Source organism: Juglans regia, chromosome 1 (assembly GCF_001411555.2).
Source record: "Juglans regia cultivar Chandler chromosome 1, Walnut 2.0, whole genome shotgun sequence".
In the NCBI taxonomy this organism is placed as follows: domain Eukaryota; kingdom Viridiplantae; phylum Streptophyta; class Magnoliopsida; order Fagales; family Juglandaceae; genus Juglans; species Juglans regia.
Window position 1 is genome coordinate 28,399,258 of NC_049901.1, and position 12,769 is coordinate 28,412,026.

At 35.2% G+C, this 12,769-nt stretch overlaps 2 protein-coding genes across 2 annotated transcripts; both read left to right on the forward strand.

The window, feature by feature from the left end:
- Positions 1-851: 851 nt before the first annotated feature.
- On the forward strand, positions 852-4,014 carry LOC109021429 (protein FAR-RED IMPAIRED RESPONSE 1-like). The gene is made up of 7 exons (XM_035690644.1): positions 852-917; positions 1,006-1,863; positions 2,077-3,145; positions 3,237-3,424; positions 3,547-3,648; positions 3,758-3,832; positions 3,940-4,014. The coding sequence occupies exons 1-7, from the start codon at positions 852-854 to the stop codon at positions 4,012-4,014; spliced, it is 2,433 nt and encodes an 810-aa protein (XP_035546537.1).
- Positions 4,015-9,094: 5,080 nt separating this feature from the next.
- Positions 9,095-11,993, forward strand: LOC109021728 (transcription factor JUNGBRUNNEN 1-like). The gene is made up of 3 exons (XM_019004441.2): positions 9,095-9,326; positions 10,259-10,578; positions 11,487-11,993. Exons 1-3 carry the CDS (start codon positions 9,119-9,121, stop codon positions 11,892-11,894), a joined length of 936 nt encoding a protein of 311 aa, XP_018859986.2. The 5' UTR covers positions 9,095-9,118; the 3' UTR covers positions 11,895-11,993.
- The last annotated feature ends 776 nt before the right edge of the window (positions 11,994-12,769 follow it).

Below are 12,769 nucleotides of genomic sequence, written 5' to 3' on the forward strand. Positions count from 1 at the left end.
TCAACTTCGTGGGGCTTCGGGCAGTTCGGGTCAACTTCATGGGGCAACAGTTTGGGTCAGCCTCGTCTCCATACCGTCGCCACCAAAGGTACCATCTGTCTAGACAGATGTTTGCTTCATCATGCAATAAAAAATGTTTTGCAATATCTGCAAGTTTTGATGTTTGTTGGATGAAAATAAATTGCGAGTCAGTCACATGTATTAGTTAGTTTGGATGTTTTTTTTCAAGTCAGTTCCACAAATTTGGATGTTTGTATGATTTATTTCTGGTTGGTTGAATAAATTTGGATGTTTGTATGATCTATTTCAAGTCAGTTCCCAAATGAGTTTTTGTTTTTCCTACACATACAAAACAAGTAATTGTATTAATTAATTACATAAAAATTAAAAATATTGAAGTTTGATGTTGGTAAAGTTTGATTAGTGTGGTCCTTTTGAGAAATGTCATGCTTGCCCCTTTGAATATATTGCATGGGTTGGTTAGCATCAATTGTCTGACATTGTAAATAAATCTTATTTGAATTTTTATCAAACTTTGATCAGTTTTGTAATTCTTGGAAGAAATATGTACACACTATTGGTTGATTGAATTAAATTTCCTGAAAACTTATCAAAAACTAACCTGGGATATTGAAGAACCTGAACAGGGCATGGGAAAAGGAGAAGAACACTCATCTCAGCTAACACCATCTACCACAAATCCGTCAAACTTAGTATGTTATTTCATAATTTAAAAATTTATTGCAACTCAATATTTAACGTCCTAATTATTATTTTTATTTTTATGTTAGGACATCCCTCAAACTGGTCTACTAAATTATCCAAATTACATGCATGGCTACTTTGGACCAATGCTTGCATGTTCACCAGCTTTTCTGCCATATCCAGATGACAACAAAAATCCAAGCAACATTCAGGTGGTTTTTCAACTTCGTTGTTGTCTTTTAGTTATAACGTAACTAACTTTTTATTACGGCTTAAATGTTTTTTGTTTTTTGTTTTCAGCAAAACGTTGGTTACCCATTTCAATATGGGATGGGACCTCCGAGGCCAGTTATCGCTACAAGCTCCGCAACAAGTGCTAGGGTTAGTGAAGAAAATAGGCCCAATTGTTTAGAAATTGAACCTCCATGTTCTTCAACTAGAGTTGATGAAGAAATTATATTGGATAGACCAGATGAACGGGAAATTGACGATGGCACTACCGGTACACCACGGGTAGTGCCATCATTGGATAGTGATGATATCATTGAGGAGCCAAAGTCGGGGATGGAGTTTAATTTGTTTGAAGATTTGTTGAGCTATTATAAACAGTATGCAAAGAAATGCGGGTTTGGGGTGATGACACAGAGGAGTGAGAGGTCAGAGGATCAAAGTGTCAGATATGTCACCATTGGTTGTGCACGGGGAGGGAAGGCCCGGAATAAGAGTTCGAATGTCGCCAACCCACGTCCGACGGGGAAAACGGACTGCAAGGCAAGAATTAATGCTTTAAGAGTTGAGGGAAAGATGCGGATAACAACTGTGCATAATACACATAATCACGGCCTCAGCCCAAAAAAATCCCGCTTTTTTCGATGTAACAGAGAAGTGAGTGAGACCGTTAAAAGAGTCCTAGACACGAACGACTTAGCTGGCATCCGATTGAATAAGAGTTACGGTTCTCTTGTTGTTGGCGCAGGTGGCTTCGAGAACCTCCCATTTTTAGAAAAAGATTGTCGCAATTACATCGACAAAGCACGACATCTGCGACTTGGCGCAGGTGGTGCTGGAGCACTACGGGATTATTTTATGAGAATGCAGTACAAGAATAATGGATTTTTTGCATTGATGGATCTAGGCGATGACGGTAGATTAAAGAATGTTTTTTGGGCAGATCCACGTAGTCGGGCAGCCTACCAGTATTTTGGTGATATAGATACATTCGACACCACATACCTAACGAATAGGTATGGGATGCCCTTTGCACCATTTGTCGGTGTAAATCACCATGGGCAGTCGATTCTTTTGGGAGCTGGGTTGATTTCCAGTGAGGACACGGAGACATTTACATGGCTATTTCAAACCTGGTTGCAGTGTATGGATGGTATAGCTCCAAAGGCTATTATTACTGATCAAGACAAAGCAATGAAAAATGCAATTGCTACCGTCTTTCCAGAAACTCGACATAGATTATGCTTGTGGCATATACTGAAGAAAGTCCCTGAGAAGCTTGGGTCGTATGCTGCGTACAGAAGTGGGCTAAAAACTCAACTGATGAAATGTGTGTATGACACACAAACTATTGAGGAGTTTGAGAAATGTTGGGCTGGGTTTATTAACACATACGACTTACATGAGAATGTGTGGTTGAAAAGTTTATATGTGGAGCGTGAGTATTGGGTACCGGTATTCCTGAAAGAGCACTTTTGGGCTGGAATGAGTACAACTCAGCGCAGCGAGAGTATGAATGCTTTTTTTGACGGTTATGTTCACTCGAAGACAAACTTGAAGGAGTTTGTCGACCAGTTTGACAGTGCGTTGAGGAAGAAAATTGAGAATGAAAACCATGCGGAATTTCAGTCATTTAGCCAGGTCATTCCCTGCATATCTAGATCTCCAATCGAAAAGAAATTCCAAGAGTTGTACACTAACGCTAAATTTAGGGAAGTTCAGCAGCAAGTAATTGGTCTGCTCGATTTGGATCCATCTCTACTTACATCGGATGGTGTAATGAAGAGTTATTTGCTAGAAGATGAAGTTCGTATTGAGGAGTTCACTAAACCAGTGACATTTTTAGTGGACTTTAATGAGGAAGACTGCAGTGCTAAGTGTTCATGTGGGTTATTTCAGATGAGAGGGATACTGTGTAGGCATATTTTGGCCGTATTCAAGTGTAACGGTATAAAATCATTGCCAGACCGGTACATCTTGGACCGATGGAGAAAGGACATCAAGAGGAGATACACATTCATTCGCAGTAGTTATGACGCAGGGGAGCAGAGGCCAAATGGTCATAGATATTCAATTCTTTTAAATATGTGTTATGGGATGATAACTTATGCAGCGGATTCTAATGAGCAATTCAAAGATGCAAAGAAGAGGATACAAGAGATGACTGAATGTTATCACGAGCAAACACTCAACTTATCTCAAATCCAAACAGGTTCGATTCCGATGAATTTTAAAATAAGTTAATCTGGTTTACTTCATATTAACTACTTAATATCTAAGTGTAAAATTTTTGTTCATAACAGGTTCGAATGCTGGTTTGATGACAGAGAACAAAAATACAGTTGGTAGTTCACAACAAGTGAAGAGTCCACTTGTTGTGAGAGGGAAAGGAAGACCCCCATCTCTGAGGCGAGCATCCAGGATGGAGACGGACATGCGAAAGGTTAAAGCCAAACAAAAGAAAGCACAAGTCAGAGGGAAACGCAAACAGGTGAATTTTTAAGATTGGGAGAATAATAATAATAATAATAATAAACATAAGTGTAAATGTGTATTACATTTATAATGTTAATTCGCAAAGAAAGAAAATTTACTGACAGGAATTTTTTTTAGCGAGAGGGAGATACACCAGAAGGAGATATACTAGTAGTGGGGACGTGCAGGAATTTATTTGGGCCATCAGAAGTGGATATCACCAATCCTGTACAAGTGCAGGTATTACTTTACTTTTTCATGCCTTTAATATTTACTAAGAAATTTCTTTAGTATTGTGGTCAACCTCCCATTTTTAATATTTACTAAGAAACTTCTTATTTATAAACAGTCTGTTATAGACAGCTGCATATTTGACAGTAGTGGAACCCAAAGCCGAGAAACAGTATTTGGCAGCCAAGAAAGTGTAACATTCCTAAACTTTGCATCTACTAATGTAATATTTAGATGACATTAATATTATTGAACTTTCCATGTACTAACAGAAATTTATCTGCATACTAATCCATGCAGATTTTTTTGGATTCGATGGCGCTCAACCAGACCTCCTTGGGTTCTGATGGATCACAACCGGTGCAAGAAGGCTGAAATTTAATTTTTGCAACCATGGAAGTGATTTGTTTTGTAATTATTTTTGGAAGAAGTTATTTTGGCAAGGGATCTATTTTGTAAGAAGTTATATTTTGTTTATAGTGATAATGTATTGCTGATTATTTTTGGCAAGTGATCTATTTTGGCAAGTTACGGTTGTGATTATTTTTTGGTAGTGATAATGTATTGCTGTTAAACAAGTTCATTTATGTGTATTTTGTTTATAGTGATAATGTATTGCTGATTATTTTTGGCAAGTGATCTATTTTGGCAAGTTACAGTTGTGATTATTTTTGGTAGTGATAATGTATTGTTGTTAAACAGGTTCATTTATGTGTGCACATGTACTGAGAATACATTTGTATGTGTAACAGGTTCATTGCAGTGTTATGGTTATGGGTATTGATAGTGCATTTTACATTAGGCCAACAGAATGCATTTCAACATTTACAGGTTCATTTACGTGTTTACTGAGTCATCTTGGCTCGCAAGTACTAGGCATTTACGTGTAAATCAGGTACTAGGCATTACCATGTACTTCTTTGTGACCGTGAAGAGTCATCAGTAATGCAGCTTTACGTGTGCATTATTAGTGCTAAGTGTGTTGACATTTAGGCAACACTTTCAGCCAACATTTACGCAACACTTTCAGTAATGCAGCTTTGTTTTGCCAAACAACAGATTCATCATGAGAATTGATTGAATAAACCTGTAACTCTGTGTGTGTAACAGGATTGACACAAGTTCATTTTATTTCAGCGATTGTAAAGTTTTTATTCAATTCTCATGGAAGACCAAAATTCCATATACAAATTCAGACCAAAATACACTTAACTAACTTACACTTACATTGTACATGGGAGAATAACAAATTCAGACCAAAACACGTATACAAATTCAAACCAAAATACACTTAACTAACTTACACTTACATCGCACAGCTAATACAAATTCAGACCAAAACATGTATACAAATTCAGACCAAAACACTTACATCGCACATCTAATAAACTTACGGAACACAAGTACAAATTTAGAGTAAAAACAAAAAAACAGAAACCACTACCTTGTCAATAAATAGCAGCAAAAAACTAAAAAAAGACCAAAATACACCCAGGATTGCGTGCGTGAATGCCTTAGGACAGATTCTCTTTCAAGAAACACCAACTCCATCTCTCTCTTCTTAAATTCATCTACTATCTTACGGAGCTCAGTTACTTGGATTTCAACTTCGAAGAGTCTCTTCTCAAGCTCTTCCTCCTTCCTTGACAATTTATTTGCATATTCTTGTAATTCTATATCAGCCCACTTAAAATATTTACAGTATGGTAATCCCTAATAAGTGACAATAAAAATTAAAAAATTGTTAGATGTACGTAACAGTGTATGAATCTATTAACTACAAAGGTTGTAGTTACCTTTGTATTGTACTTTGGACACCCTAAGAAGGGTCGTCCTGGATTTGCCTTAGTAGTTGAGTATCTCACTACAGCTTGAACCTCACAGAAGCACAATGGAGGAGCAAAAGTACGTTTGCCAACAGATGAAGAAGACAGTGATGACGACGGCATTCTAACCTCAACCATAATCACAATGGAAAGGCACACATATCAACAGAATTACAATTAATTTTTTCAGAAAAAAAAAAAAAAAGTTGCAAATATTGAGAAAGCCCTTTCTAGGCCAAAAATAAACATTCATAATCACTCATAAGTTACTGATACAGTTTAAAAGAAACACCACGCACAGATTCAAATCAGGATGCTAAAACAATTTTCATGCCCCTTAAAAAATTGTACAACACATTGAAAACACCATTATACAGATACATGAGAGATGGCTAATTGGAACTGATTGCATTCCCCACCTTGAACAAACAACTGCTTCAAAAAAGAATTGCCTGGTTTTGCTTTATTCTATTTCATTCTTACTTATGAACAAAAAAAAAAAACTTTTACCATCTTTATTGAACAAGAGATTCAAAAACACATTAAAATGAATACTCTTTTCCAAGTTAAACTGACAGGTCCTAACACATGAAATTTTTCAAGAAAGACTAGCAAGAACAGGCTAATGAGCAAAGGGAAGGCAGGCACATCTCCCTCTCATTTGCAATATTTATTGACCATGGGATGCAAAAAGACTTATCAAAGGAATCATTTGATTGATGTTCAACTCACACCATGAATCCAAGGATATAATGCACAACAAAGGTACAAAGTAAATTAAACAAGTACACCCAAACAACCCCTAGTGATTTATTTAATTTTTATTGTTTTTTGGGGCATAGGCAATTGATTTATAATAGTGATGGGTCATCTCTGTTGTGATTTATTTGGTCATACAGATTATGCCTCAGCCTAGTAATTCCTCTTTCTTTAAATTAATCATACTACTCCTTCGTTACAGCAGATTAAATAACAATCATAAACCCAAATTTCTTTTACTGTCAAATCCGATACATTCACTAGTCCAATCATGATCCAACCATGAAAAAGGAATACAATGCATGTATATCGGAAGGCACAACCCATTCACTAGTCCAAGCATGATCAACATAAAAAACTCCAAACCAAAATAGTTGAAAAGTTAAACAAAAGCAACAAACAAAATAAGGAAAAAAAATGCATAATACAAAAAGAAATGTACTTGCCTTCCACTTGGACTGGACATGGGCGACTGTCTTCCTTGTGCCTTGATGAAGGATAGGGGCTAGGGTTAGGGGTGAGGGAAAGGGGATGGTTAGGGTTCGGCTTAGATTTAGGGTTAGGGTTTCGAGATGAGGGAAAGGGGATGGTTAGGGTTCGGCTTAGTTAGGGTTTCGGGATGAGGGAAAGGGGATGGTTAGGGTTCGGCTTAGATTTAGGGTTAGGGTTTCGGGATGAAGGGAAATGGGCTGGGTTAGGGTTAGGGTTATGGTTACGGTTTCGGGTTAGGTCTACTGGGTCATCTACGAGGGAGGTGAGAAGTCGGGATGAAGGGAAATGGAAGACCTTTGCATTTCGAAACACAAAGAGGAAGGGGCTTCGGGCTTCGCTAGAGAGAACGTAAACGGCTGGTCTTCGCCAAGAGAACGAAAATCGCTTCAGGGGATTTGCATAAACACAGAGAGGAAGGAAGGGGTTCGCGAGAAAGGGGGAGAGGTGTCTTCGAGGAAGGAGAAACATAGAACATTCGAGAGGAAGGAAGGGGTTCGCGAGAAAGGAGAAAGGGGGAGAGGGGTCTTCGGGGGAAGGAGAAACACAGAATGTTCGAGAAAGCAGAGAAGGAGAGAGGGCTGGGGGAAAATGATGCAAAGCCCCTCAAATTAGAACGGCGTCGTTTTATTTTTCCACGTCAGCAGCCGACTGCAAGCCGTTTACTTACGCGACTGTAAGTAGCGTTTTTGAATAATTAAAGTACGTAACGCTGACAAGAAGATGAAGGGTTATATTATGACCTTTCAAATTTAACTCTTATAATAATTTATATTAATCTAATTTAAATGATAAAAATAATAATATGCTTAACAGGGGAAGAGTTTTGAGTTTCAGAAATGATGTATATATAGCATATAAAATAATATTAAATTACATGTATGAATAAGCGCATATATATAGAAGCATGGTCTATCTAAGTGGATGTTTGGAATTGCGGTAGGAAATATAACTACTTATAGTTTTATGATTTAAAATTTATAGATTAAGCAATAAGTTCTATTATTAAAAATTTATTTACTGTTTGATAATTTTATATTTAAAGAACTTTCAAACTGCATGTTATTTGTTTGGACACAAATTAAAAAATTATTTTATGAACTGAAAATAACAATCATTTGAATTTTTAAAAATTATGACCATATTTTTAAAAGTTTGAAAGTTATAATTATCTTAAAGTTGTATTGATATTTTTGTTCATTGACAGTATTTTTAAAATCTCTATATGCTTGATTATTCGGAAAAACACGTTTGAAGACTTTATAAAAAAGTAATTTTTCATCTCAAATAAGCTAAAACATATTTTAAAAGCTCTTCCCCGGTTAAGCATATTATTTTTTAATATGTAACATCTAAACAACTTAATTTTTCTATTTTAGAGCTTTTAAAATTATTTAAACATGACTGTCTAAAATTTCTAACGCAGCCCGTAACAGCCCCTAAATCTAAATATTACTTGCGCACGGTACTATCGACTAAGGCATCAAGAACACAAAATGGAGTGGGGAAACTATGGGAACAATAATATCACATAGTCAGAAAAAAAAAAAAATGACATCAAATCTGCCTAGCAAGCAGGAAAAAAAAAAGAAAGAAAGAAAGAAAGAAAGAAAAACAAACAAACAAAGAAATTATAGTAATCTTATTACCAGAAAAGCATTATTTCTTGGGCGGCTTTAAGAAAAGTAAAATAGTACTACGTGGGAATTAGTAAGAACGGAATATATACATGATATCAACTATATATTTTCATCCATCCGTAGAGCGCCTTGATTGTCTAAGTTGACAATCTAGTCTATAAAGGAGGGCGAAGGTTTATTTTTCTTGATGCATTATTAGTTCTGTTTACAGGATATATATTCATGGTATATATACATATATATATTCGTATCCAGAAGATATATATATATATATATAGTCTTCCCTGGTTGCTGTCAAATGTTTTTTTCCTCGCATTAATTTGTTTGAAAGTTTCTAGTTTGACTTTTTCCGTATGCTAGAGTGTAAGTTGGCCGATCTAAGTCAAAATGTAATGCCCACTGAAGTGGACTTTATAGTTCTTATTGTAGGAAGATCTTTTTAATTTCAAAGTGCCATTGCCACGTGCCTTTTAACCTTAATTAATTCCGAGTTTAGCCTTTTATAAGATATTAGATAACTTTTGTTTTATTAATTAGGTCATGAATTATCAGCAAATGGAAGACTTCTTCAATGACTCTTTTGGCCTTGTACTGATCTCATAATCAAAGTCCCTTCCTGAGACTTGACTAATACAACCTCCCTGATCCAGATGTTATGATTCTACCCATTATAAGAAGCTTCTTAGTCGATCAAGTCTTTGTTCAAGTATAGCTAATGTTCCACAGAGAGAGAGAGAGAGAGAGCGCTAGAGAGAGAAAGAGAAGATGGAAGTAGCAAAGGTGATCAGCTCTGCATACGACTTTAAAAATAAGGGCAACGATAAAGAAATTATGCTTCCAGGTTTTCGATTTCATCCAACCGATGAAGAGCTTGTTGGGTTTTATTTGCTGAGAAAGGTGGAGAAGAAACCAATCAGTATTGAACTAATCAAACAAATTGACATATACAAATATGATCCATGGGATCTTGCAAGTAAGTACTTCTGCTTTCAGTAATTTGTTCTATATATATATATATATATATATATATGTATATCCAGTACCATGAAAGAAACCTTCGTAAAACCAGTACTACATATAAATTTTAGACCACAAGAATGATCAGTGGTAGAGATCAAGGCTCATGATCAGAAGTCTTAATTAATATTAACAGTCGTTGCTCGATCATAGATGAGATATGTAGTTGGATCTGATTAAAGATTAATTCATAGGTTTGAAGCCTTCCTCTCAAGTTACACATGCATTATTGAATTCGAAGGCCTCGAATTAATTGTAACCTTTGCAGCTTCTTATATATATATATATATATATATATATATATATAGACGTGACTTGGGCTATACTTGCAATATCATTATAAGACATAAGCAGCTTCCAATTTCACAATCTCCACCAGATCAATGACATGACTTTCAAAAATCAATGGAAAGCAAGTGGCTAGCTAGGGCCACATGCAGTATTCCTCGTAAGATGGTCTTCAACGCATATTAGCTAGTTTTGAGATGACAAAAAGAAAAAAAGAACAATTCTAATCGTATTTTTCTAGATAATTGAAAGAGGTGCCATAAAATTTCATCTTCTTGCCATCCAAACAGGAGTTATGATGTTCACATGCAGTACTGGGGTTAAGGGGGAAACCGAAAGAGATTGTTACTGTAAACCTTTTCTTGATGGGGAATTCAAATTAGGTGCGTTGAAAAAGTCCGGTCCTTTGAAATGGACATAAGCGTTTGGTCTAACCAACCTCATTGTATTCAATTTCTAAATTCAGTTACATCAGCTTGCAACCATAAGTATACTAATTACCTCAAAAGTGTTGAGAAACCGTTTGTCTTGCTTCCTATTTATATGATCTGTGTGTGTATACGATTTGTTCTGATTTATGTCCATCTGTTAACAATGAAGAAGAAGACATTACAAACGCTGGGGACAAGGAGTGGTATTTCTTCTGCATAAGAGGGAGGAAATATAGAAACAGCATCAGACCTAACAGAGTCACAGGGTCTGGATTCTGGAAAGCCACAGGCATTGATAAGCCCATATATTCAGTCCACGAACCTCGTGAATGCATTGGCCTCAAGAAGTCCTTAGTCTACTATCGTGGAAGTGCTGGTAAAGGTACTAAAACTGATTGGATGATGCACGAGTTTCGCCTTCCAACAAACGGTACTACTAAAAGTAGCAACCAGCTCAGGAATGCCAGCAATAATATTGCTCAAGAAGCCGTAAGATTATTCTCATTAATCTAGCTTTTTCCTTAATTAAATATTACTTTCCTTAATCATCTACACACGTTGCATGCATCTAAGGCCTGGTTTGGATAGTGATTTAAAAAAATTAAATTGTTTATTATATTTTATGTGAGAATTTGAAAAAGTTGTAATAATGAAATAAGACGAGATAAAATTATTTCTGTATCCAAACGGGGCTTATAAAGTACACACACATGTACCCTTTCTTAACTTACAAGAAACCGATGTTAAAGTATAGGCGGGGAATACCTGCAGAACTTGTATTAAACTCTTTTTGAACTTCCAAAAGGGTATCCCTTAATCACTAGAACTTCTCCACGGAAATATATGAGAGGAAAGATTTTCATCTTGACAATTAGCTAGGAGCCTATCTCAGTAAAACCGAAATTAAGAAGAGATCGGCCATTAGAGTTTTTATTCGAATTTTAAAGGTTAGAGTGGAAGCCATGTATACTAGTTAATTATATATATTAACTTGAATAAGATTTTTTGGAACGTTCTGCGCATAATTTTTGCTTCATTACTTTTAAATGTTCTACAATGTTATTTATTTTTGCCACATGGACTAGTCTCTTTGTGATAGATGGTACGTCCCATGCATGAATCATGATCAGCTCTTTTAATATAATAGGTAGAAGTTAATTTATAAGATTGATGACTTTTGGAACTACTTATTGCATGTATGTGATAATCCAATTCAAATCTTGTTTGCTTAGTCCAAAACTGTATTCTTACATACATATACTATTTGGTTGAATGCCAAGTAAGAAAATTAATTAAGAACTTTAATTAATTCGAAAATACTTCGATGATATCATTCAGTTTCAAATCAATTAATGCCATAATAAGCTAACTTAGTCATTCTAATGGCCGGTTTGCAGGAAGTTTGGACACTTTGCCGAATATTCAAACGTGTCGCATCTTATAAAAAGTATCCAACCAATTGGAAATTAGAAACCTCGAGCAAACAAAATCAGACAGATTCATGTTCCAAACCATGTAGTTTGGAGTCTGACAATGACAACAAGGAGCTATACATTAGTTTTGAAGACTCGGTCCTTCAACAAAGTGACGAAAGAAAACCGCTAATCCAACAGTTTGATGAAAGAAACCACCATTGTTTTGCGGGACAGTACATGAACTCTGCGACCACCCAATTTCCATTTCCATCATCCTACTCAAGTTTTAGGTACCCAAGCGCAGATGATTATTTCTTTTCAAACGGAAGCTGGGATGAGCTAGGACCAGTGGTTCAGCTAGCCAATGATCCATCACAAGTTTATATATGACTGTAGATATTAGATAGATGTTCAGAGAGCTGTGACTTGTTCATTTGTACTTTTTCTTTAATTTGGCTCTTGGGTTAACTGTAGTTCATATAAATATTTGTTTAGCGATCGCCAGTGACAGACAGTTTTTTTAAAGAGAAATACTGCATGTTCATCATGATGCTAAGCTTTTAGTCGTTATCCATTTATAATCTCTTGATGTAGTATAAAATATTTGGAAAATTGTTTGTTATCTCATCTTTATCCAACAATTATTTCATGCTACATCAAGAGATGATAAAATGATAATGATTATAAAGATGATCAATAATATTTTTCCTTTTAACTATAATGTTCAGAACATAATTAAGTATACTTTGGAGATTTCTCATAATTAGGTTATTAATATTTCTCATATACAAATTATATAAAGGATTTCTATTTTTAATGATGTAGGGTTGGTTTGGATACAAAAAATATTTCATCTCATCATTACAACTTTTTCAAATTTTTACAAAATATAATAAACAATTTAACATTTTTAAATCCCAAAACAATAATAATATTAAAAATAATATTTTAATAATATTTTATTTAATTTTTAACTTTTATATCAACTAATCTCATTTCAACTTACTATCCAAACAGCACTTTATTTGCATAGCGTTCTATTTTGTTATATTCTTTTATAATGGAAAAACACCTATAGCCTAAGTGTCAACAAAGCTCTAGAAGAATTTGGATTTGCGGATAGCTTCGTGTAAATATTGAAGAAGATAACAGAAAATATAGAGTTCAAGAAGACTAAGAGCATCACTCAAGAATATGTTGTTGAATATGTTCGTGGATATTACAAGAATTATGGTGTGAGTTACGAGTAATTAATAGGTACTTTC